Source organism: Phasianus colchicus, chromosome 2 (genome assembly GCF_987193195.1).
Source record: "Phasianus colchicus chromosome 2, bPhaCol1.hap1.1, whole genome shotgun sequence".
In the NCBI taxonomy this organism is placed as follows: domain Eukaryota; kingdom Metazoa; phylum Chordata; class Aves; order Galliformes; family Phasianidae; genus Phasianus; species Phasianus colchicus.
In genome coordinates this window covers 108,742,280-108,768,424 of record NC_143437.1, presented here as the reverse complement: position 1 = coordinate 108,768,424, position 26,145 = coordinate 108,742,280, and the positions used below count along the sequence as shown (strand labels likewise).

At 39.0% G+C, this 26,145-nt stretch overlaps 1 protein-coding gene across 1 annotated transcript; it reads right to left on the bottom strand.

The window, feature by feature from the left end:
• Positions 1-9,249: 9,249 nt before the first annotated feature.
• LOC116236305 (cysteine-rich venom protein-like) lies at positions 9,250-19,805 on the bottom strand. The gene is made up of 9 exons (XM_031604898.2): positions 19,709-19,805; positions 16,882-16,943; positions 16,475-16,525; positions 14,619-14,738; positions 14,045-14,132; positions 12,132-12,277; positions 11,574-11,668; positions 10,679-10,767; positions 9,250-9,377 (listed from the first exon to the last, which is right to left on the bottom strand). Exons 2-9 carry the CDS (start codon positions 16,939-16,941, stop codon positions 9,250-9,252), a joined length of 777 nt encoding a protein of 258 aa, XP_031460758.2. The 5' UTR covers positions 16,942-16,943; positions 19,709-19,805.
• Positions 19,806-26,145: the final 6,340 nt, after the last annotated feature.

Genomic DNA, 26,145 nt, shown 5'->3' with positions numbered 1-26,145 from the left:
GGAGCTGGGAAATGAAACCTTTAAAAGTTCATGTCTGCCTGATTTCAGCAACTGAGAATGAGGGATTACACTTTTGTTGCTCTTTCACTTACACATTTATGCTCTTTAATGTATTTTGCTAGGAGGCACTTAGCTTCTTCTGCTGTTCTTCAGGCACCATCTGTTGGCTGAGAAGGAGCTGCAGCTTTTGGTTTGCTTCTAGCCTGTGCAGTTCTTCTGAAATTTTCAAAGACCAGAAAGACCAGAAAAGAGAAGAGAGAAAAAAATCTCTTGAGTGCCTTCCTTTTCCAAAAATCATGGTGTGTAGCAAAACTTGTGGGTCTGTAAAATATGACTTACGAATTTTGATCTTGGAAGGAAAATGTGTACAAACTGGAAGGAGCGGTCCTTGGGAGCAGCCCTGCAGAGAGGGACCCGGGGGTCCTGATGGATGAAAAGCTTAACATGAGCCAGCAGTGTAATCTTGCATCTTGGAAAGCAAATGGTATCCTGGGCTCCAGAAGAAGAGGGGTGGCCAGCAGGGACAGGGAGGTGATTGTCCCTCTCTGCTCTGCTCTTGTGAGGCCCCATCTGCAGTACTGTGTCCAGGTCTGGAGCCCCCAGTACAAGAAAGACAGGGAGCTGTTGGAGAGGGTCCAGAGGAGCCACAAAGATGATCATGGGGCTGGAGCACCTCCCCTATGAAGACAGGCTGAGGGAGCTGGGCTTGTTCAGCCTGGAGAAAAGAAGGCTGCGGGGTGACCTCATTGCAGCCTTTCAGTACCTGAAGGGAGCCTACAAACAGGAGGGGAGTCAACTCTTTGAAAGGGTAGATAACTGCAGGATGAGGGGAAATGGTTTGAAGTTGAGGGAGGGCAGATTGAGGTTGGATGTCAGAGGGAAGTTCTTTCCTATGAGAGTGGTGAGGTGCTGGAACAGCTGCTCAGAGGCTGTGGATGCCCCGTCCATCCCTGGAGGTGTTCAAGGCCAGGTTGGATGGGGCCCTGGGCAGCCTGGTCTAGTATTAAATGTGGAGGTTGGTGGCCCTGCATGTGGCAGGGGGGTTGGAGCTTCATGATCCTTGAGGTCTCTTCCAACGCTGGCCATTCTGTGATTCTGTGAAATGCAGAGGACCTCATCAATGAGAATAATGGTTGCCTGTCAGAATGTATCATGGTTGACAATAAAAGGTCTTCACAAGAAGCCATAGATATTGAAAAGTCAAAAGGATGCATTCAATAAAAGCAGCACAAAAAAGCCTAGGTACAAGGACCCAGTTATCCCAGTATGCACCAGAGTTGGCAACACCTAGATACCCACTGCTGTTCCTCCAATGTCCATTCTTTATCCATTTGTCCAGTAAAAAAAAAAAAAAAAAAAAAAAAAAAAGGAGGAAATACATATCTTTTTCATTATTTGTTTTGTTACCTTGTGTTTTCTACAGGGTAAGGGCATGTACGTGAGCAATTACTGCAGAATACTCAATGTTCCAAGGCTGTTGCAATAGTTTTCTCCCCTATTTGCACATCTCTTTATTCATAGTGAGAAGTATTTGCATTCGTGCAGATTAGGTGTCATGAGAAACGGCTCTTGAAAAAAAAAAAGCCTGAATGGAGAAAGAGATTCTGTAATGTTTTCATCCATCTACCAGAACTGATATATCTAAACATTTCCATTTAAGTCTTTAAAGGATATTTGCTTTCCGTCAGATTACTTTAAACTTCCCTTTAAAGAGTCTCAGCGGTACTTCACTCTCTGTTCATGTCATGATTTGCTATAGATCATGAAACTGATTTTTAGAATATGAGCCATATTGAATATGATACTCTGATCCTTATGGAGTTGCTGTACTGAACCTCACACCAGCTGAAGGGACAGTGGGAGGAGAGGAGGCTCTGAGGAGAGTTCACAGCAGCCTCCCAGTACCAAAAGGGGCCTAGAGGAAAGATGGAACACTTTTTCAGGACGTGCAGTAATAGGATGAGGGGTAACAGATTTAAACTAAAAGTAAGTAGATGTAAATTACATATTAGATATTACTCAGAGGTTGGATGTGAGCACAGTGAGAGTGTTTCAGCAGTGGTGACAGCAACAGTGGGCCATCTCAGCTGGTACAGGCTTTTATGAGTGTTGTATGCAAGCTCTTCTTTATTGCTGGTGAAAACCCACAGCTAATGGTGGTGGCTCTGTTGAAAAATAGTGTTTTGTACCTGAGAAATTGCTTTATCAAATAGTGTTATTATGCTCTTTGTATCTGTTGTAGCTTCCACATAACTGAAGGGATGCATTACTTTCAAAGTGACCTATGTGTGTACAAAATACTGTGCTCATTATCCTGTTAGCAATGCAGCTAACTGAGGCAGAGCTCAATGGGGATAAGTGCCTAATTTTCACACCCTTACACACAATCTTTGACTACATTATATTTAATAATAACACCCAAAGAATAAAATTTTCTCTCTGAACTGAGACAGACTTCATGTGTAAACAAAATTCCCTCGTGCAGGTTTGAGGTTGTTAGCAAGAGCCCCCTGAATGAAGTCTGGCACGTAGGTGGATGGAACTGGAGGAGCACGAGCAGACTAGGACAACACAGTGAATTATTGTAATGTGACTACATATGAGTGGGCCATTTCTATAGCTTCACTTACTTGTTTTCCTGTAGTGCTGAAGACTATGGGATTAAACAGACACCTTGTAAAGCTGTGAGCAGAGATGTTCTAGCCCAGGGGAAGGCCAGGGAGTCCTCATGCTGCCATGCTTTCTGCTTTCTCTGTGCTGGACCTCAGGCACTAACATCACTGGTGGTCCTTCCCTGTGGGAAGTGTTTAATCTCTGTTTATGTCCATGGGAACAGCAGTGTTACATTTCCAGTCAACTTAGCTGTTGCATGGCTTCCTATTTGTTTAGGTGGGAGGGAGGAAGTATGTGAAAGATCAGGAGGAAGTTGTCTGATGCATGGTAGAAGATGCTGAGTGAATTTTACTAACCAGGGACTGAGTGACAAAGGCAGCGAGGCTGGGATTCTTCTAAGAAGGGTTATCAAAGCAGAAGAAACCACTCCAGCACTGCAAAATGGGATTGCAAAAGACTGCTGTGGTTAAGGTTCAGCTTCCTCTGATTTCCAAAGGGCTCTGAATGAGTAGAAATCCCAGATTACATCTGAAATCCCACCCATGAGCTCTGCATGAGTTCATATCATAGTTTAGCCATCCCTCTTCCACAAACCTCTTTTCTGTCTCTTTGCAGCCTTAGTTGTCCCAAAAATACTCGATGTTGAGTCTTATGGTGAATTGTGCTGATGACCTGACCGTGATGGCGTGCTCCCCAAACCCAGCCTGACCTTTATTTTCCATACGCCTGCTCTAGCAATAACCACCAGTGGTGATCGTGTTGGCTGCATCTGGCTCAAAGTGGATTTGGGGGAAATATGACAACACAGTAGCCAAAAACTTATTTATAGTTATGTGCCCACCTCGCCACAGCACCAGTCAATGTCCAACTCAAACCAATTTTGGATGAAAACTCAACTCATGCCAAATTTGCAAGCAACAAACTTCTGTAGCTGATACGCAAATATGACTATGGATCAATCCTCTAGCCCCATAAATAGCCCCAAGAGCCCTTTAAGCTCTCCTGTATGACAGCAGGTTGCACAACAGGATTTCCCCTCAAGTACGGATGTCCCTTGAGATTACATTTTCTTCAGAGATTCCTTATGTCTTGAGTTTAAGAGGTTCCTTGCTGCTACAGAACCTCTGTAAGCGACTAAAGCTTGGTGAGCTTAGTAAACTTTGGTAAGATTATACCTTAAATTAATTGTACACATACAATCCTTTGGATTTAAACCATTGACCAAGTCTGGGACTAGGAGTGGATTGAGCAGAACCCAGGCTTCTCACCTCTCTGTTTGAATGGGTGTACACTCTGCACCTGGAGACTCAGTGAGAGTTTCCTAGACAAATGTGTTTAACTCTGTACAGTAAATAACCAAGTGTAGCTTGCCATCTTGAATCTTGTTAAGTTGCTGCCTTGTTTATGACTAAGCTGTGTTGCATCACTATTTTATATCAATAAGTATACAGCTGGCTGAAGTGTATGAGTATAATAAGTATAATCACAACGCTGACCCAACTTAAAAATTTGTTGATAAGGTATTTTTTACTGTAGACAAGCTCCTGAATTCTTAACCTCTCTAAACAGCTGGTACAACAGAAATAGTAAAACTTAAGGAAAAAAATGACAGATTTTTTTTTTTTTTTTTAACAAACTGCAGCTATTAAACGACAAACTTAGCATGTAATAAGGAGAGTAATAAATGCATTGACATCAATGGACGGTCCCTGCCAACTGTATCTGAAAGAAGCATGAGGTTTGAGAATTTTATCATTATCATATTACAGCCAGTAGTGGTTTGTGGAGAGGCTGAGAAACATTTAAGGAACCTCACTGAAGGCCCTGGGAGCAGCATATATCTGGGACATTCCAATAGCTCTCTGCCATGCCTTGAGAAGTCTGTAATTCTTGCCTCTGTCAAAACACAGAAGGTGTGGGAAGATTAAAACAAATCAGACCTTGATTCCACTTACATTGATCCAGGCCATTCCTTGCTTGGTCTTTGTTTGCAATTTGCATCTAATTTGGAGGAGATCACCTCTCTCCTAAGGCAGTGGATAAGGAGCCTGGGAGCCAGAGAGAGGGCTGTGGGTGCAAGGGCTGGATGTCAGGGAGCAATGCACCACATTCTGCAGCTTTTCTGGGGTTGGCTGAGGTCACAGGAGATCTCTGATAGGAGCCTGAGAGCACATTCATTGCTTTCTTTTATGGTTGTAAAATGATGTGTGGAACTGTCATTAGGTTGTTTCTGTTTTCTTTAAAGTTTTTCTTTATTGCCTCTTCAGCATGCTGATGCCTCAGAGCAGATGGACACACAAGCACAGTCAGGAAATCTGCCTGAAAATGGCAAAGAAAGAGTTGGAGAAACATTCATTATCAAGTTGTTTGGTGTTCATTGAAAAGCTTATCTCTGGCTAATTGTCACACAGGAAATTAATGAAGATTATCTCCTCATAGGTGCAAAAGGCACCTGTCTACTCAGATAATTAAGCTTTTAAGTACAACAGTCCCATTTTTTTAAGGACACTTAAATTCCACTGTAATATTTTACAGTGCATCTTTATTGTTGCAGAGCAGAACAAAAATCAGGCCAATGTAGAACATGACTGTGGACAGTCTGGCACTAGATATAACATGGGATGTAGGAGATGATGATTCATCCTCAGAGGAAATCTGTTTGATAAAATCAGTTTTATATATGATGGGGTAAAAGGCAGACAAACACTACAGAGGGACAAATCAGCAGTGAGAAGCATTGGGATGGGAACTGGCAACGGCACTGGGAAGTATTGGCACTGGGATGGGAAAAAAAAAAAACACAGGAATTTATTAGTCTTTTGTAAACTGATCATTCCAACTAATTTTTCTTGGTTTACAGAAGCATGTGAAAGAAGTTTAAGCCAAATGTATATATCCCTACCAAATGGCAGGCAAAAAGGCACGAGAAATCAACACGTTCACCTAATGTAGCAACCAAAATCAGAAGTTTGAGAATTAAAAATACAACTTCATTATGGTATTATATTCCCAATCTTTGTAAACTCACTGTAGCTTCCCTTTCTAATTAGCTAAACCAATTAGGTTTAACCGAGGATCAGAAGGCTTTATCTACCATGCAATTTCAGCTACTTGTGAATGCGTTTCAGAAAGTCAAGCTGTCCTTCCATTTAGTGCATTAGATTTTCTTCAAGATTGTGTTTGAATGCTATGGTACGTGCCCTATTTTTGCCAATACATTCATGTATGCTTGCTTAGTATGATGTTGGTAGTCACTGTAGAGCCTACATGTCCTGGTTAATAACATGCATAGCATGAAAAAGAGGAGAAATTTGATATATTTAGAATAGTGTGCAGGATGTTAAATTTTGTTTGCATATTTTGAAACATTAGTGTTTGTGAATGGTATTATTCAATGATGATGTTCTTCTTGCATTGAGCATGTCTTTGCATTTGTGAATTTGCAAATTAAAAACATAGAACTCCCTCATCATCCTCAAGAAAGCATGGAAAGAAATGCCCTGAAGGGGTTACACTGTCAGAATTCTCTTTTTAATGTTTTAGAATTTATGGGATTTGCTATTTTGCTATACCTACATATATAAGACATAAAGTCCTTATATCAAGCCCACAGAACTGTAAATTTTCTAGCTCTTTTAGAACCTCTGCAGTTTGTTCCTTGGAAATAACTATTTGGAAATAACTAAAAAGGTGCAGGCAAAATGAAGTATAAATTAAAATGTATTCACATAAAAATAGCCTTGATAATAGGAAGTGTGGGATTAGGCTTATCATGTTGCTTATAACACCTGATGCATTTTGAAAGATGTAATTGATCTTACCAATACTTGGAGTGCATTGTAGATGTATTATGAACAGTATCATCCTACCTCCTCCTGGTTTATGGAAACGTAACTCCTTGATGAAGGCATTATTAAAAAATCAGTGATCCTTCTTGCAGATATGTTGTTCAGGTGAATACACATTTTCTTTCATCTTTTTCACAGAGAACCGTTGCTATTTTAATGTATGCACAATACAATTTTCTTGAATGTGAGGAAGAACCATTGCACTGTGCAGCCTGGGGAGATCCTAGGTGAGGGACAATCCTCAGTTCCATGAAGGATTTTTCAACCCTACCCTACTTAAAATGATTTTGACATTTCTGCATCCACACCCATCCTACAATTCTCAGAAGGTTACCCATGTTTTAAGGATATCAAGTAATATCATGCTGAATGATGCTTATTCAAAATGTGAATTTTCAGAGTGGTCCATCCAGTGGAGTGCCACATAAATAACCAAAGGGATGGAACATCTCCCTGCGAGGACAGGCTGAAAGAGCAGGGGCTGCTCAGCCTGGAGAAAAGAAGGCTCCAAGATGACTCATGTGCTTATGATAAATGGGAATGTGTGCTCTGGACATGGCTGTTGTTAGTTTGTGAAGACACCCAGCTGCCTCAGGTCTCGCTTTCAGCTTCTTATAAAGGAGCACGATGGATGTGCACATCCAACAGCATGTGCTGTGTCTAACCTTTATCTTCAGCTACTTGGCTCACAAAGGCCTTTGTGGTTTTGACAAGCATGCTATGGACATCACACAATCACAGAATCACAGAATCACAGAATCACAGACTGGCCAGGGTTGGAAGGGACCTCAAGGATCATGAATCTCCAACCCCCCACCACAGGCAGGGCCACCAACCTCCCCATTTAATACCAAACCAGGCTGTCCAGGGTCCCATCCAATCTGGCCTTGAACACCTCCAGGGACAGAGCGTCCACAGTCTCTCTGGGCAAAATGGCTGGTAAAAGATTTACTACACTATATTCAAGAATATCTAAAATATGTTTATCGACCTTTTGTTCCTTGGGTCATCACATTTGTGAGAGCTGATTTTTGCCTTACTGCCCTACTTTTGTTTCCTATTGTGAGCAACTGAGAAATCGTACATTGTTCTGTGGATCACGATGGAAGGAAATAGATTTCTACACACATTACAGAGTGTAGATTGCCTTTTGTTGGAGTGGGGTGTAGCTGGTCTACCCATTTCCGTGATTGCTACCCTGGATTAGCTAATGCATTGACAGCATTCTTATGTGGCTCTGTGCTAACAATCTGAGAGTGCAGGTAGTCATGTACAGTGCTCACACACATATCCCAGCACGGCCTAATTTCCTGGTAGAGGGATGCCCAGACAAGAAGAAGGGCAGAAGTGATGGAAATGAATGAGAAAAAAACAGCACACATACACAAAAAAAGGCTGAACAACAAAACAATGAGCCCTTTGAATTGTGAAACCAGGTTTTTAAGTGTAAGCTCACCATTCAGTGCTAGCAGGAATGCCACCGAAATTAATGAGTCAGAAATGGATACTGAAATTGGCACTGCAGCATGTGAGTCAGGAATGTGTGCTGAAATTATTATTCTGAAGTCTTTGGGAATTGAAATCTGAATTATGAAAGCAGCCTCCTTACTAAGAGAGCACTGGAAGGCAAAACCACTGTAGGGTAAAACTAAAATAACACGTTGTCCTCTTGCTGGCTGCACAGCAGAACATTTGCTTCTCAGAGGTAACAGAAGTGAGTAGTGCATGTTATTTGTGCTGGTGACTGTTCTCTCTGAAAGAGATTCTGAAGGAAAGCTGTTTGTCTGACTGCTGTTTTTGCTGAGGAAATCTCCCTCCTCACCTGATCTGTTTCTGCTGATGTTGCTAAAGAATCAGACTCCTCAAAATGGCATGTTGATCAAGTAAAAAAGTTGTTGTAAGTGATGTTTTTCACGATAATAAGAATAAAAATTATAATGAATTGATGAGGGAGGAATGAACACTGACGACTGAAATGCTAAAAGCAGTCATTCAAAAAAAAAAAAAAAAAAAAAATTGAAACCACAACTATGTTTTCAAAAGCAAAATTTCCAAACACAAAATCCATTCTTCTTGGAAATTTATTTTTTTTTGTGAATTAAATCATTTTCTCAGGCTATTTTTTTTTTTTTTTTTAGTAGAGAGCAGATTTAGTTGTCTGCATTTATGCTAAGTGTAATCATACCATAAGGAGGATCATTTATTTAGATGAATGACACTTTTTTTTTTTTTTTTTAACAAATATATGCAACTGAGTATTTTACAGTTGAATGTAGGTCAGCAAAAACACAGATTATAACACAGAACAGTACTATGGTGCTAGTGGAAGTCCTCTGCTCTCCTAATTTTTACTTTTATTTTTTAGAATTACATTTTTTCAGGTAATCTCATTTATCTTCTTGTCCAATTAACAGTACCATAGTTTACAAAGTTTGCCAGGTTAAGATTAGTTACATTACTACACCAAGAACATATGAAACATATGGAACTTTCTGGAACAGACATTTAATTAGTTAGACATTTAACTCCTTAGACAACAGTTTGGGAAAAGAAAGGTGTGAGAAGCTGATCACTGTGTCCAATACCCAAATGCTAGTTTTCATTTAACACCTCCACTACACTTCCACAGCATTATGGGAATCAAATACAAGCATGACCTTCAGATCTTCCTTATGAATATCACTGGACAGAGTTCAGTCTTTCTGCATACATGGGAAAAGTAGGGTAGATTCTGTTTTTGTGAAAGAAATTACTTAAGGAGATGGATGTCTGCGAAGGGAAGAGTTGATCATATTATTTCATTTTGGCATCTGCAGGAGGCAGGGCAGTTTGCCTTGATAAAGCTATGGTCACATCCATATTTCTTTGCCATTTCAGGACAGTTGGAGTAAACATCATGAAACTTGCAAGGATTGGCTGAAAAATGCATTCGTATACAAAATCAATCATAAATTGGAAATGAGAAACTAGAATATTTCCTTTCAGAATACTGCTTTTCATTGTCATTTTTTTTACCCTTCAGTTCTTCCTCTTTGTTGCTATTTATTCCACAACCGAATCCCAAATTTTTGACCAGTATATTTATAGTATTCCTAACTGTTTCTTAGAAAGTTTGTCACTGAACTTTCAAAGCATTTTGGAACTTTGTTGTGGAGTCATAGAATCTTTTGAGCAGGAAGGGACCTCTGAAGGCCATCTAGTCCATCTCCTCTGCATTGCCCAGCATCACCACAGCTAGATCAGGTAGCCCAGGGACTGATGCAGCCTCACCTTGAAAGTCTCCAGGGTCAGGGCATCAACCACAACACCAGGTAGCCTGTTCTAGTGCCTGACCATCCTCACTTTAAAGACTTTTTTCTTATATCCAACCAAAATCTTTTAGCTTGAAACCATTTCCCCTTGTTCTATCGCAACAAATCCTGCTGTAGAGCCTGTCTCCTTCTTTCTTGCTTTCTACTACAGCTCATGATGAGAATTAGGCCTATTACACAACAGAAGCTAGCTTATATTAACGACTCAGACCATCTGCTTTTGTTTTCTGATGCAGTTCTTAAAACTCAAATTTGCTACCTGCTGATACCTCTTCACGCATGTCGCTATTGCTACCTGATCTGCCACCACTGTTTTAAAGGGGAGAAAACGAAAAGAATCTTTCTCCTTCTTTGGTTTCATTGATTCAAAGAGAAGAACATTTTCCTTTGGCTATGGAAAAACAGGTGGACAACAGCAGGAAATGTGGAGCTCAGATTTCTGTGCTACCATTGGTATAAATGTATCTCTGACCTCATGGCAGTCAATGAATCCTTATTCACCAGGACTTATACATGAGAGTTTCCACATGGAGACCCAGGCATTGTCATCTTTAATGGAGGTATGTGGATTGTATGAATGTCTTCATCTATTCAAGTTGTTCCACTTTGGCAAAGCACCTGATACGGTGAATCATCGAATGGTTTGGGTTTGAAGGGACCTATAGGATCATCCAATTCCACCCCCCTGCTATAGACAGGGACACCTCCCTCTAGAAGTTTGGGACTACAATTGTTCTTCCAAAAAACAACTGATAAATAATAATTATACAGCAATCTACACAGCATGAGAGTCATAACCTTTCTTTTGGGTTGGCATTTGATCATAGCACTTTAAAACTTCCCATTGAAATAAACTAACGTATTTTTTACAGTTTTACCTTGGCCACAATTAAACTTGAAACTTACTGCATAATCCGTTGTCACAAGAATCAGGGCAGTCACCACAAGGTTGTCCTTCTTTGTAGGGCGTTTCAATTGAACCCATTATATTCCCTCTGAAACATAAACATTACCAATATAAACGATAAACTCACTATAACATATCTGAGATTAACATATAATTATATAGATGAACACATATTTTAATGTATGATCAGTCAGTTGTAACTATAGATCAAACAATTTTTGTATATTAAAACATGAATGTGAAAACTAATTTTTGGCAAAGTTTCTGAAATCTTACTCTGTTTTAAAGCCCCCACTGGTGTTCTTGGTGCCATTGATAGTATTGATAGTATATATATTTATACGCCTTCGTGAACTAAGATTTCAAGCAGGATGAGGAAATTATTTCTTTGTGATTTATTATCGTAAGAATTAGGGATTAGGGGCAAATTAAATTGAATCGGAAAATTGTTCTCTGCATTACATGTTTTATGTTTTCATAGACTCATTGGCCTGGGTTGCAAAGGCCCACAGTGCTCACCCAGTTCCAACCCCCTGCTGTGTGCAGGTCGCCAACCAGCAGCCCAGGCTGCCCAGAGCCACATCCAGCCTGGCCTCGAATGCCTGCAGGGATGGGGCATCCACAGCCTCCTTGGGCAACCTGTTCCAGTGCCTCACCATCCTCTGTGTGAAAAACTTCCTCCTCATATCCAACATAAACCTCCCCTGTCTCGGTTTAAGATCATTCCCCTTGTCCTATCACTATCCAACTATACGAGCTATATTTTTGTGCATACTCTTAATACGCTCCTTAGACCGTTTCCTCAGCTGTGAGTGTTTGTGTTGCAGATTTCACCATCTCCTGAATTATTTTGATGATGTAATAAGAAGTTCTAGTAGCAGAATCAATACGTACGCAGGGCAGTAATGGCACACATAAAAGTACTTGAATGTCCTTTCAGGACAATAGGCGACTGCACATCCAACTTTGTAAGAACTGTACCAAACTAACTGCAGATATAAGAAGAAAAATAATGAGAGAATGAAAAACAAATACATTTGAAAATCATTAAAATAAATTATGCATTAAAGAAACAGTTGCAACTAAGCTAATTTATTTATTAAAATTTATTAAAATATTAGTCCCATGTTTCTGGAAAAGCTCTCTGCTCTCATCCATCATTCCAGATCAACTGGAATAATAATATTAATTTATCACACATGTTTGTACTTCTAAATTAAATTGTCTTAATAAAGTAAATTTTCGTTTAACTAAAAGTGTTAAGGAAGATAATTGAACCGTGATATAAAATCTTGTACTCTGTTACTGCAGAGATTTTCATCTTCTTTTATTGGTATAACTCTCTTGTCTCTAATGTACTTACTGCTTTTGGAGATAATGAGAACATAAATGTTTCTTGGCTGACAGGAATATTTACTTCTTTAGAATGAAATACAAAGAAGCTGCTTCTACCTGAGTGTAATGGCCAATCACAGCATTCGCTGTTGTTGCTCCAGTTCCATATTTGAAATCTTTCTCCTCATTGTACCAGGCCTGAATGGAATCTGACCACGAGGAAGGGGCAGTTGACATGTAGAGATTTTCGCCACATGGTTCACCTGAAAAGAGAAAAGTACTGAGAAATGCAGAAAACACAGATGTGTAAGAGCCAGTCTAAGTTGCTGTGATTTTCTTGGCAGCTCTCATCCCCACTGAGATGGCAGGAATTTTTTTCTGGTTCCACAACACCAACTTTAATCAATCCTGATGCTGTCACTTGACCAGTTTGCAGCATGGCCAACCTGTTTGGCTGGTAGTTGAGTTGGTGGCAGACTTCTGTATATCTATAGATACACCTGTACCACAGATTGATGACTGTCATTTTGATATTTGGAAGGTGGATGGCAACCTGAGTCATGATGCAAGTCACAGCCCCATAAAACTAGGACAATCCCAATAATTTAAAACTCATTTCTGGCACACAGAAAGTTGTTGACAGCGTCAAGTGATTTCACCTATTTTTTTTTTTCAAGTCTGGTGCCCTTATCAACTTTCCTGTGTGTGCATCAGCTTTCATCTGAGGTTCACTTCAGTGAGAACCAATGGATTCTATTTTTAGGAGAAAGCATGGGAACTGCATGTCAGTCCACATTGTACAGAGTATAGACAGAAATCAGCAGCAACCACCTCACTGGGCACTAATCATAGGTACTGCTAGCATAGCACAGTTGTAACACCAATATCCAGTGAATGAAGTATTTATATAAGCATCCCAAATATTTATAAGTAAAAGTATGTTGCCAGAGAATTTAAAAGTTATGGGTCTTGTATCATTCAGCAGCACCACTGTTGGGTTTTGGACCTTCATCCTTTGCTCCTTGCATCTTTCATAGTTACATCCAGACCACAGCAGTAAAAAGGATCAACATTTTCTTATTTTTGTGAATATTTTGAGTATATTTTCTCACTACTTTTTTTTCATCCATTGAAGAAAACTGATACAATCAAGATGGGAATGGGACTGAATTTTTCTCTCTTACTGGACAGATTTACATCCGGAAATTTCCTTCATCCGTTGTGTCAATAAAAACACACTGCATGCAATGACATCTTAAATACTTAGTCAAGTAATTTTAAAGATAAATTACAACAAAATCAAAGCTGAAAACCTCATGAATAGTTCAGTGCTTTCAATCATCTGAAATGTTTGGTACAGAAACTAGTATTTGAGGAATGGAATTAGTGAGAAAAGTAAGAGCAATAATTTTGCACTCATTTCCTTTCTTTTCAGAAGTAGGGAATTTCATATAAATTTGAAAATTGAATGAATTAGTGATAACAGATCATATAATTTTTTTTAACACAGTCCTCCTTATGAGCATCTTGGGTAAGATCCCTTGCTTCAAAGTTTGTTTTTGGAGCTAATCATCTGGAAAACAAGCTAACAGCTTCAATCAAATTCAGTCTATATTATACACAAAAACTAGGACAAATGAGACATATCCTAATAGAATTTCCTTCTTATATTTACTTATATTTAATATACAGGGCAATATCTTTACTTAGCAGACGTTTGAAATTAGGAAAGTGAGTCTCATCCTTACTTCATAAAATTATTTAAAATAAAGTTATATAAAGTTACATAAAATAATAATATCAGTGTACAATTATATGAATATATGAATATTCAAACTATTTTAAAATTATAAAATGCATTTAGCAAAGTATATAGTCTCATTGCTGAAGGTATGAATCCACAACTCTGAAAATACATGCATGGAATATTTTGACTGCATTTTTACATCAGCTGGTTTGGCTCATCTCATGCCCCAAACCTGCTCACTTTAATGACAAAAGTGACATTATTCAGCTGGCATTCAACTTACCGATATCCCTCTGGTTTGGAGGGCTGTGACTTAAAGAACATCGATTTGCCCAGTTCTGAGCATTAGCTGCAGCCTGAGGACTCCATTCCTACAGGAAAGCAGAAACAACGAAAGAAGAGACTATTAGTCATTCAGACATTAATTATGCACTGAGCCCTCATGGATGAACCAAACTTGGAAACTGTACACAACCCCTTTTTGACGAGGGGTTTTTGAGAGTTTCAATTACTGTTTTTGAGAGTTCAATTACTGTGAACTCAGGAAATGCCTAGAAACTGTGAATATCATCTAAGAGTATATCAGAAAGGAATGAACAATGTTGTGGCTCTCTTTTTTCCTTTTATTTTTCCTAATTAAAAAAAAAAAGACTGTTGTTAATGTACAGCAACATTTTCCAGAATTATTTTTCCATCTGCACAACTTTACGTTCCTACAGTAGCGGCTGTGCCAGGTCCTTAGGAGGAGTTTGGAGGGCGTATTTGTGGCTAAATAAAACCAATTGAACCATCATACAGTTCTGATCTCTCAGAGGGTCCACTGCTCATGGCAGATAGATTTACAGCACACAGCTTACCATTCTCAACATGTTACTGGCAGGAGGGCTGACTCTTCTCCTGAGGGCATTGTGTTTGTCAACAATCAACTTTTGTTGATCGGTTCTGTTGGTTGATAGAGCAAGGGAAGCTTCAGGTACCTAAATTGAAAGACAAAGTTATTTATTTATTTATTTATAATGTGAATGTCAGTAATGCTGAATACCATCCAGGAAATACTGAAGTACCAAAGGAGTGATGTCATTGAAGGAGATGATCTTTGTAATGGAGTAGATAATGTGACACGCTTTGTCTCCTGCTTAGCGGTAACAAAAATACCACTGGCTCCTGGAAGCTATCTGCCAGCCTTCCATGGATGGCTGGAATATCCTGGAAGACTTCTTGTGCTGCTGAACTCTTAAACTTTTAATAAAATCATAGAATGGCCTGGATTGCAAAGGCCCACAGTGCTCATCCACTTCCAACCCCCTGCTATGTGCAAGATCACCAACCAGCAGACGAGGTTGCCCAGAGCCACATCCAGCCTGGCCTTGAATGCCTGCAGGGATGGGGCATTCACAACTTCCATGCGCAAATTTTGGCACCAAAATCAAATCTAATTCATTGTTATTCTAATTTCCATTATGATATTTTGGAGAAACCAGATCTAAAAACCAGGCAAATGCATGAATATGACTATGACGTGTTCTTCCTCTTCAGCATTTTAATTGAGCCTATTGGTGTTTTGTTCTGCTGAATGAACTTGTTGTTTGACTACAGGATCACTACCCACCTCTATCTGGAGACCCCACTGCACCACAACTTGTTTGTCATTATTTTTCATGTCAGACATTTTCTCTCACTCCTGCTGTAATTGGTGGCTGTAATTTTAAAACTTCCTAATGCCTTTTCTGATTAAGAAAGAACTCTATAAAGAACTCAATTTCCTCATTACAGTATCCTCAGTAGTCTTCTGAGGGCATCATGGAGTGAAGAAATTTAAAAATCTCATCTTATTTTCAGACTATTGCTCTCTATTATGTCTTCTCATGTATTTGCTGTTACTGCTATTTCTGTCATATTGCACCTCATACTCAGCTCTGCTTAACTTGGTGAGATGATTAGAAAACAGAGCCCATATACAAAGATGCATCTCCACAATGCATTTATTAATGATGACATTTTTAGCAGTATAAAAGCAGTGCTAAAAATCTTAAGAATCTTAATTTTATGTATATATTTCCATAGATCATTATGATTTAATCACATTGAATATAATTTTTCTATTTTTTAATAGTTGTTCTAGACACAGCACCGAGCTGCTGGAGTTCAAGAAGCATCTGGACAACACTCTCAATCTAAAGCAGGGGGTTGGAACTAGATAACCTTAAAGGTCCCTTCCAACCTAACCATTCTATGATTCCATAATTCTATGATATATAGACTTTTAGGTGGTCCTCTGTGGTGGCAGGAGCTGGACTCAGTGACACTTACAGGTCCCTCTCAACTAGGGATGTGCTATGATTCTATGACTTAAAATACATATTCTATTTATATTTTTAATTATATGTCATTAAACGCCATTCAGCCACAGTATTTTGATTATTCTTTTGTGTGATCTCAGTGGGAATGAGTGTGAGCCACGCACACCACTTGCACTCCTTGTGTACTCAGATAAGCTTTAGTGCTTTTATAGCTTTAGAGAAAGATTTGTAGAAAAAAAGTAGTAGTTTTAGTAAAGATGCTATAGAAGGGAAAAATATAGTCAAGCCTTTAGGCATATCAGTATATTGGAAACACAAATAGCAACTTCAGACCAAATCTGTGTTGAGAAAAACCACAAGGTGGATGCCAACCATGTTAGTTTGTTTAGCTGCTGGGGGGAAATCAGTGGTACCTGTTGAGAGGATGAGGCTGTGAGTAAAGGTAGAGGAACATAGCTGAGGTCCTGTGGGATAAGAAAGGTAGATCATTAGGGAGCTGTTGTCTTTAAAAAGGTGAAGATTGGATGGGAAGAGTGTTGGATTTGTGGAAAGTGAATGGGAGATACTGGAACATGCCATTCCCGCTAATCCAACTCTGCGGTAACACTGAGCCTATAGACAGTCTGTGACAGAGTGCAGGCAGTCTGCTGCTTGGAACATCTGCCAGATTTCAAGGATAAATGCTTTCCACATCCCAGATATCTTAGCAGATTTTTTTTCTGAATACAATCATTGTGTATAGGAAGAAACCCATATTCAGTCATACCGAGAGTCCCTCAGGCCCCATCCCAATTTCCTCTTTACAAAGTGCAGCTCCTACCTCTCCAGCAGATGGACACAGCACAGCTGCAAGACACAGGAGAATTGCTGGCAGAATCATCTCTGAAAAAAAAAAAAAAGAATGAAGATTAATTAATTTTTTCCCCTTTGTGATAATTCCCCTTTCACTATTCTGAATACGTGAGGTCTCTCCCTTGTGCATTCCCTTTTTTTTTTTTAGCAGCAAGGTAATGATTTCTGTTTCCTCCTTCTCTCCCTGTCCTATTTTTAGCAGTAACTAAATAAAATTTATTGCAGTGTTGCATTTCAAAATTTCTCTTGAGTCATCTTCTTTGTGTCTCATTCTTCCTGGCCTGATCCTGGTTGAATAATTTCACCTGAATTCAGGATATTCGTGCTTCCTTCTTGTAGGAAGAGTTCTACGAATTGCATTGTGGAGCACAAGGATGGAAGCTGCTTTTTAGCTTGTTTCTTTGCCAGTGTTAACCTGAAACTTTGCCTTCTTGTTCCCTGTTAAGACTGGACTGCATTGCTTGAAAGGGGCATTGAACACTCATCCCATGTGCAGATCTCTACATTCAGGGCTGGAGTCAAAGCCTTTCTGAAATGATTAGCGCTTCAAACTCATGCATGAGCTGGAACAGAACTGTCTTCCTGAGGAAGAGTTGTTCAGAAAGCTTTTATTCTTTACATTTATTCATTAATATACACATTTTTAATCTATGGGCAGTGTGGGCTCACAAGAGATATGGGAACCTTCTCCAGTAATGAAGCAATCGCTTTGGATTGACCAAGAATATTTACTTAGAAAGTTGAGGCCTTCATTCCGTCCCACTACAGTGATCCAAAGTGTAATTAAGGTTACTTAAAATTTTTGTCTTCTGATTGCAATCAATAATAAGTAACTGCTACATTTAGACTGTTCCTGCCTAGCTACCTTGGGCAAAGCAACTGACTAGAGTGGAATCTATTTATTTTGGCAGTTTTCCCAACCTCTAACTACAAGGGAATTTAAGGGCATGTCGTTGCAGAGATGTCTTACTAGCTTAACTTCTTGGTCTTGAGGACTGCTGGTCTTAATTTATCCCTATGGAAAGGCCAGTTGATATTTTTATACCCAGTCAAACCTCTCTGTATGAAATGCAAGGTGCTCCTGCTCACGGAGAGCATTTAGGTAAGAAAACACTGCTCTTTTCCAAATAGTATGACAAGATTTGTTTACCTTGCACTGAAGGAGAAAAATCTAGCTGATCTGAGCAAAACCCAGATTGGGAAATATTCTGAAAATTAACTGCGTAAATCACTGATTTCCTATTTTCTGTATTGGTTTACGGCACTGTTTAATTTTGACATAACCTATGATTCCTTGAAGTGCATTATGATACTCTTGTATCACTTATTTCTCTGAACCCTAACAAAACTTTGCAGTATATCTGACCTACGTGCTGAACAACATCAAGATTATAGTCCCAAAAACATGAAGAATGATTCTTTTACTTCATTCCTAACTAAAAGGATGGGGACCTTTTTCATGTACTTAAGTTACAAACAAAAATACATTTTTCAGTAAAAAAAGTGCTGATAAGCAGATAGAAAACAACCTTTTTGCAATTATGACATACAAATACAAATTCTTTGTTCCACTAAAAGATAACCACTAATTTAAATTGTGAGCCTATTTTGCAAACAAATTGAAGAAGCTAGTTTAAATGCATAGCCAAAGTATTCATTCACTGTAATATTTTCAATGAATTTAATTGCAATTAAATATAATTGTTAATTTAAAACATGATACAATTTAAAAAATGCAATTGGAATGCTTTTTAAGAACCAGTGGATGTATTGCTCCAAGATACGAGCATACTTTTGGCAATCCCACTGATTTCAACCAAATGCTTACAGTTTTGAGAGATGTAAATTTAATTGCTCTGCATTAATTTCTAGGCACTGGTCCTAAAATCAGTCTCTCCACCCCCCTCCCCTGCTCCCCTCAGTCAAACATAAATCAGGACATGTGCCAAGTCTTACTGACTTTCCTGAAACTCCATCTGTGTGCAGAGAGCTGACACTGAAAGAAACTGGTGTGGATATGTTTTTCCCATCACTTCTCTTAGTGCTCATTTCTAATATCTATATATGTATACGTATACCATTTCCTAAACTATTCATATAGCTGAATTTCTATTACAAAATAATGAAAAATAATAAGTTGCCCGCTCATTGTTATTATTGTTAGGAAAGACCTGAAGTGGACTAACGTGAGCTGCCATTTCAGTTGAAGGGCATTGCTGCACAGAATCTTACTGGTGACTGGTCAATGGATGTGAGGCAATGGCTCAAAGTTGAAGTGTGGGGAGTTCACATTGGCTTTAGTAAAATGTACTTCACTCAGAGGGTGCTAGAAAAAAGGCCCTGGGATGGTGATCACAGCCCTAAAGCCACTGATGCCCATTAAGCATTTAAACAGCACTCTGAGAGATACAGAATAAGAATTAGCTTGCCCAGCGTGAAGCCAAGAGTTGGCCTTTGTGATTGCTGCAGGTCCCCTTCAAATCAGGATATTCTGTGTTTATATGACTGTCTGACACCTTGTACAGGAGCGGTAATTCGTACAAATTTTCCCCAGTCTAAAAATGAGCAATGGTTGCTACATTTACTGTTTGTTCATCTTTTTTGTCTCTTTTGTTTTCCACTTTGCATGAGAGCATTGACTACCGAATCCTCACTTTTCACCAAATAAAATCCTTTTCTGTGGCTGTCCTAAACTGTTGAAGAGATCAGAATCTTTCTGATGATTGCATTGCTTGCACTGTAATAATGTATTATTAGAATTGCAGTAATTTAAGCAAACAAATTATAAATCTTACCTTTCGCTTCCAGGAAGATTGGAAGTCTCGTCTGTCCTTCTGCAGGTGGTTGTGGAAGTGGCTGGAGCTCTTCACTGGAGCATGATTTATAGCTGTTCTGTTTCCTGATAGGACCAGGTGACTCAGTGTCACAGGTATTAAAAATTCAAATGGTGACCAGATGGAACGGCACACTTATCGTGTGCACATTCTTCCAAGAAGGAGTTTGGCTGTTTGTGTTTTATTTCCTCCTGCTTCTTGTGCTGGATGAGATGAAATACTCAGAAATCAGTTTACTCCTTGCATGTGAAATTCGAAGTCAATTGGAACGCCAGATACAAAAGGTTGCTGCTAATGATTGAAACCTCCAGTTGTAGTAATGCTTGATCTTAATCTCTGGTGATGCAAATAAATTCAGCTGGCTGCTGAGATGTCTTCAGATTGATGATGTTTTTACCAAGAAGAAATCTTGCCCATTGATTTTTCCATGGGAGTAAAGACATTATGGGCCAAGTTCCTGTTCATGCTATGGCTTCTTTATATCAATTCCATAGGCGTAAAAATCAAAGAGAGAAGGATACTTCTGTAAATTATACTTTCACCCAGTATTGGATAAAGATTAACAGATTGCTCTGTGCACTAATATTAAAGCACACACTGTAGCCTGATTTGGCATTTCCTTGTACGTTAGGTAAGATGAGAAGAGGTAAAAATACCACTGGATCAGAAGAGCATTTGTGTGCACATTGACTGTTTTTATCCACAATCCCTCTGAAGAGATTACTGGCCTGCCATTGCAAGTACTTATATAAATGTTGCTATTTTTCTGTTTAAATTCATGTTTTCCACATAATCACAAAACTTCTACACCAGTCACTTGTGAAGTATGCCTTAAAAAACTCTTTTGCTTTACATTACCTGGGATCACAGTATATTTCTGAGACCAGAAAATAGGTAGCGCTGTGATTTGATGCCTAGCAATTATACAGGAAGGAACATGCTGTCAACAAGTTCGTGGTTGACAACAAATTGGAGGGAGCAGTCAATATGATGGACAATAAGGCTGTCATTCAGAGGGACCTCAACAAACTAGAGAAGTGATCTCACAGAGATTATTTGAAAGTCAACAACTGGGAGGAACCAATTTTCTAAGGACCAACACTGACAAAAAGCTACTGAGGGTTTATCATGAATGACAAGTTGCATATGAGGCAATAGCATGCACTCGTGACACTGAGGGTTAAGCATGTTCTGTGCAGCCTTGGCTACTATGCAGCAAGAGTACTGAGAACATTGATTAAACCCGACTTTTGAGTGCTTATGCATCCAGGTTTGGACGTAAGTATGAGAAAGATGTTGTCAAATGGAAGTCTAGAAATAGGCCATTATATTGGCAAAGATAAATCCAGACTCCTTGTTAAGCTTTGAAGCAGATTGCCTAGAGATATGGTAGATTTTGTAGACCTGGAGATATTCAGAACAGAAGTGTTGATTAAACTAATCTAAACTTCAAGTTAATGATGTTTTCAGTACGGGTGTAGAATAGCAATTCAGGGGTCATGTACAACCAAAAAATATTCTATGATTGTGTAATTTCATCTTATTTATACTGGAAGGGTGCCAGTATAAACTTGTTTTAGTTGCTAGCAAACATGATCATTTAATTAATTATAGTGGAAACTCCTAATTATTTTAAGACAAAACATGTGTTACTAGCACAATCAATTTGAAAATAATAAGAATGGGATGGGATAAGATGGGATGGAAGAGTTCAAAAGGACCTTCAGCAATCTTTTAGTCCATCTGCTTGTCCACTTCAGAATTAACCAAAAGTTAAAAAACTGCTTTTGAAGGCATTATCAAATGTGTCTTGGACACTGACAGGCATGGGGCATCAGTCACCTCTGTAAGAAACCTGTCTATAAATGATTCAGAACAGCTTCCTAACCTATTGTACCATTTCTTTGAATAGAAATTTTGCCATGACGCTTCATATACTCCTATACCTTATTAGCTTGACAGTCAAAAACATGCATGCATAATTATAGGCTTAGAAATTACCTCTCTTGTTCTATAGTTCAATCTCATAATAGAGACATTGATACTATACATTTATTTTCATAAAAGAATTCTAATTTCTATTTCCATTCCTTGCATTTCCAAACCTTGAATCTCATCTCTTTTCAGCTGATTTTTTCCTTCTCTGAACACTAGGTTCTTGGTGCAGTCCTTCTCGTCTCCAGACTGAACAGTTCCAGACTCTTAAAATCTTTGTGGGCCTTCAATGACTGTGTTCCAATATATCCACATTTTCTTGTACTGATCAGCTCAGAACTGGACTCAACACTCAGTGCTAAGCAGAGGGGAAAGATCACCTCTCTTGACCAGCTGGCAGCTCTCAGTTTACTGCAGCTCAGGATGCTGTTGGCCAACTTTGCCACAAGGGCATATTGTTAGCTCATGTTCAGCTTGTTTTCCACCAAGGCCTCCTGGTCTTTCATCTTTGCTTTCCTGACACACAGTCCCCAGTAGGTACTCATGTATGATTTTATATTTCCACCTGGCATTTTCCTTTGTTTAAATGCATGAGGTTCCTGTTGGTTCATTTCTCCAACCTTTTGATGTCCTTCTGACCAACAGCACAACCAGATGTAGCATGAGCCACTCCTCTCAAATTTGTACACGTGCAAATCTGGATTAATTCCCACCACCCATATTAATGAGAACATTTGACAGTGTTAACCCTACTTTTGGCCCTTGGGATGAATCCACTGCCTTTTTTTTGTGAGCTCTCCCTGTTTTATTTTTTCGGATGGTCCATATTCCCCTACTCTCATATGCCTGGTTCAGAGAGCTTGGGGAAAAAAAAGAGTAGGATAAGGATTGCATCTGTATTACTGCAGTTCCTGCAGTGACCTTTATAGCCTTATCTCATGGAGCATGGAATACAGGATGACAATAAATCATGTCTTTCTATAAGCTCCTCGTATTCACTATATATGGAAAACTTAAGGTCTACCAGACTCTTCACTGACTGCCTCATTCTGCTAAAGCTAACAAAGTGATCTCAACAAGTCTTTTTTCCCAATCTTTTTTTTAACTTCTTGGTTAAACTATTGGATTTTCATTATTGTACTAGATAATGTTGCCAGTAACTTTTTAATTTTAATACTTCAGTCCATAACATTCTTCTATTGTATTGCTTCTTTGTGCTGATATGTTTTTGGTATTTATGTTATGTGCAGTTCACAAAACTGAAATGCCTTGTTATCCCTAATCAGAAAATTTGATATTAGGTTTACTGTTACAAAAAGATCCTAGGAAAGAGATGTGAATTCTTGAATGTTTAATAAAAGTTGATCTACTAACCTCTTGCCTCATTCCCCTGAAAATATCTTCTTTTTTTTTATGCCTGGCTGGATATTTTCATTAAATTTGGGGAAATTATCTTCTCTGATGTCATTGAAACTAGTCAGGCGCAACTCTCTTGGTGGCATATAGAGAAAAATGGACACATCCAAGATGTAAATCATTTCATCCTGTGTTACTTAGCCAAAATAGATTATACCCACAAAAACATAAAAATGCCTGTTGTACTTCATTTTCTCTAAATAAAGCCTAGAGCAACTAACTCAGCTGTAGACTTCTATATTGAAAATGCCTAAAGGTCGATGAAATTAATCACATCCACTGAAAAAGCAAACTGCTTATGTACTCAGAAAACATGATTATCTAAACCTCACTTCTCTAGTAAATCACATGAAGTCTCTGGCACTTAAAAAGGGTCTGCGTGATTGGCACCTCTAATATAAATACAATTTCTTAGATTACTTAAAGCTTTCATGTCAAATTCATCTTATCAGTTAAAGGCTACTTATTTCTTTTATTTTGTATTTAAATATGGAGAGCCTCTCTCTGTCTTGTGACATTTCTCCTTTGGACTTCAACTTTCTCAGCCTCTAGTGCTTTCACCCTAATGAGAAGGTGCAAAGAGGATGAAGCTGTTCTCCATCGCTGTTCTGTGATGCACAGTGCCAGAATCAGAGACAATGGACACAAACTGGAGCCCAGAAAGCTCTCTCTGACCATCAGGAAGCACTTCTGTGATGTGTGGGTGACAAAGCCTTGGCTTAGGGACCAAAGATGTTGGGGTTTTCTCTTTGAAGATCTTCAAAAGTTTCCTGGCTATGATGCAGGTAGGACCCTAGGTTGGACTAGATGGACCCAGATGTCCCTTCCAACTTCTGCCATGCTGTGATTCTGTGTCTTTAGATGCCCAGATGATGCATATCTTGCATAAAAGATGTGCCTAGAGTACCTCAACAGTCAACATAAAACCTGTTCCCTTTTGCCATATAAGGCACCTACCTTACCTAACTCAAGTTCCAGAAGTATAGCTCTGTTCCTGTTGGCTACAGAGAGAGCCTGGCCTGGTCTAGATGAAGTATTGCAAAATTTCTTAGTAATTTAGTAATTTCTTAGTAATTTCCCTGGAGCAATGTTTTGTGGCAAATCTGTGAACTGGATCTCTATTTCCTGTGCTTACACATTTCTGTCTGCACAATATATAATAGGAGGTTACAGGTGATGAAACCTTCAGTAGCTCTTAATTCAGGGTGTTTGCAGGCTGGGTTGGCTGCATTTGGAGCACTGCACGCACAAGATGTGTGGACCTCAAACCTGTTGGGACAAACTGAGTGCAGTTACTATGAATGTAGAAACCAGGTAAAAATATGTATCTGTATCATGTTCCCAATATTATCGCAGCTTTCTCTTCTGTGGAAAATTGCATTTTCCCAAATGACGTTTTTTGTTTGTTTGTTTGTTTGTTTTTTTCACTAGGATGGTGGGCATAAGTATTGAAAGAGAGTGTAGTCACCAAATGTGGACTGAAGTTATCATCTTAGGACATTAGGACGTGAAGGTCACATATTTCAGCTATTTCACAGGGATGGCAACTTGGCTGGTGGACACAGAGGAGACACCATGGCTCTGAGAGGAGATTGTAGGAATAAACACAAAAACCTCTAAACCCCACTCTGACACCAGAATATTACGTTCTGTCTCCAAGTGTCTGGCTGTTCCTGGTATTGTGCCACTTCATAGCTCCAGAAAGAATTAGAGGACTCAGTGAAGGAAAAAAAATAAATCATTGTTACCATAGATCAGGATTAATGTCATCTAAGTTTATGAATAGTAATATAGAATAATATAGAATGGTTTATGTTGGAAGGAACATTTAAGATCATTTAGTTCCAATCCTCCTGTATAGACAGGGACACCTTCCACTAGACCAGATTGCTCAAAGCCTTCTTTTAGGTTTATCAAACTAAAAGTTAGTTTTAATCTTTAAAGATGTATGTGATTTCACTTTTCTTCTACTTAGAGAACAAACTTGGCTGACCTAGAATCCTAGAAAGAATCATAGAATCATACACTGCTTCCTAAGACATGACAGAATATCTCTTGCTGATGAGGAGAAGAGAATAAATGTTTTCTTTCTTTTCTTGCCAGCAGTGTGAGGGCAGCATGGTAGAAATTAGCTAGCTGTCAGTGTGAAAGCGCCTCAGTCCTTTCCCCCCTCAAAAGAAGAGGAGAAAATATGATAGAAGAAGACTCATGGGTTGAGGTAAGGACAGAATGATCACTCACCAATTACTGTCACCAGCAAAATAGATTAATTACAGGGATATGAATGTAGTTATTACCTATTGCTAATAACAGAGTGGAATAACGAGAACCTAAAAGCACAAAAAAACCACCATTCCCACTATTCACCTTCTACCTTCTCCAGCTGATTGATGCAGAGGGACAGGGAAACAGGAAATGGGGTCAGTCCATAATGCTTTGACTGTGCTGCTCCTCCATTGTCACTCTGCCTCTGCTCCATGTAGGCTCCTATGAATGCTGTTCTTCCCCAGTACTGATCCCATATGGCTTCCCACAGGCTGCAGCTCTCCAAGGACTGTCCCAGTGGGTCAACTGCTGGACTCTTCTCAGAGAGACTGCCTCTGCATCCCCCCAGCTACCAAAACCTTGCCTTATAAGCTGAATAGACAAGGATGAAGAACTCACAACCTCTCTGGACAATTTGTTCCAGTTCTTCACCATTCTCATAGAAAAGAATTTCTTCCAATCCTGAATTATGAATGGGTAGAGTTGTCTCTTTTTTTTTTTTTTTTGCCCAACACAAAATGCCCATCTGGAGTTTCATGCCTATTACGCAAATGGAGCAGTCAATAAATGTATTTCTTTTAAAGGCCAAAGAGAGTTCCTGGCAGCTTTCCCAGTGGTATATTAGACACAATCAGTCACATTCATTTCTAAAATGATCTCAATTATTTGAGGATATCGTTTTTTTATTACCCTGAACAAAAGTGTGCTCTTTTCTACCTATCATCTGCATTTATCTCAGGGAGGTAATTCAAATCATATGCCTGATATGCATTTTGCATCCA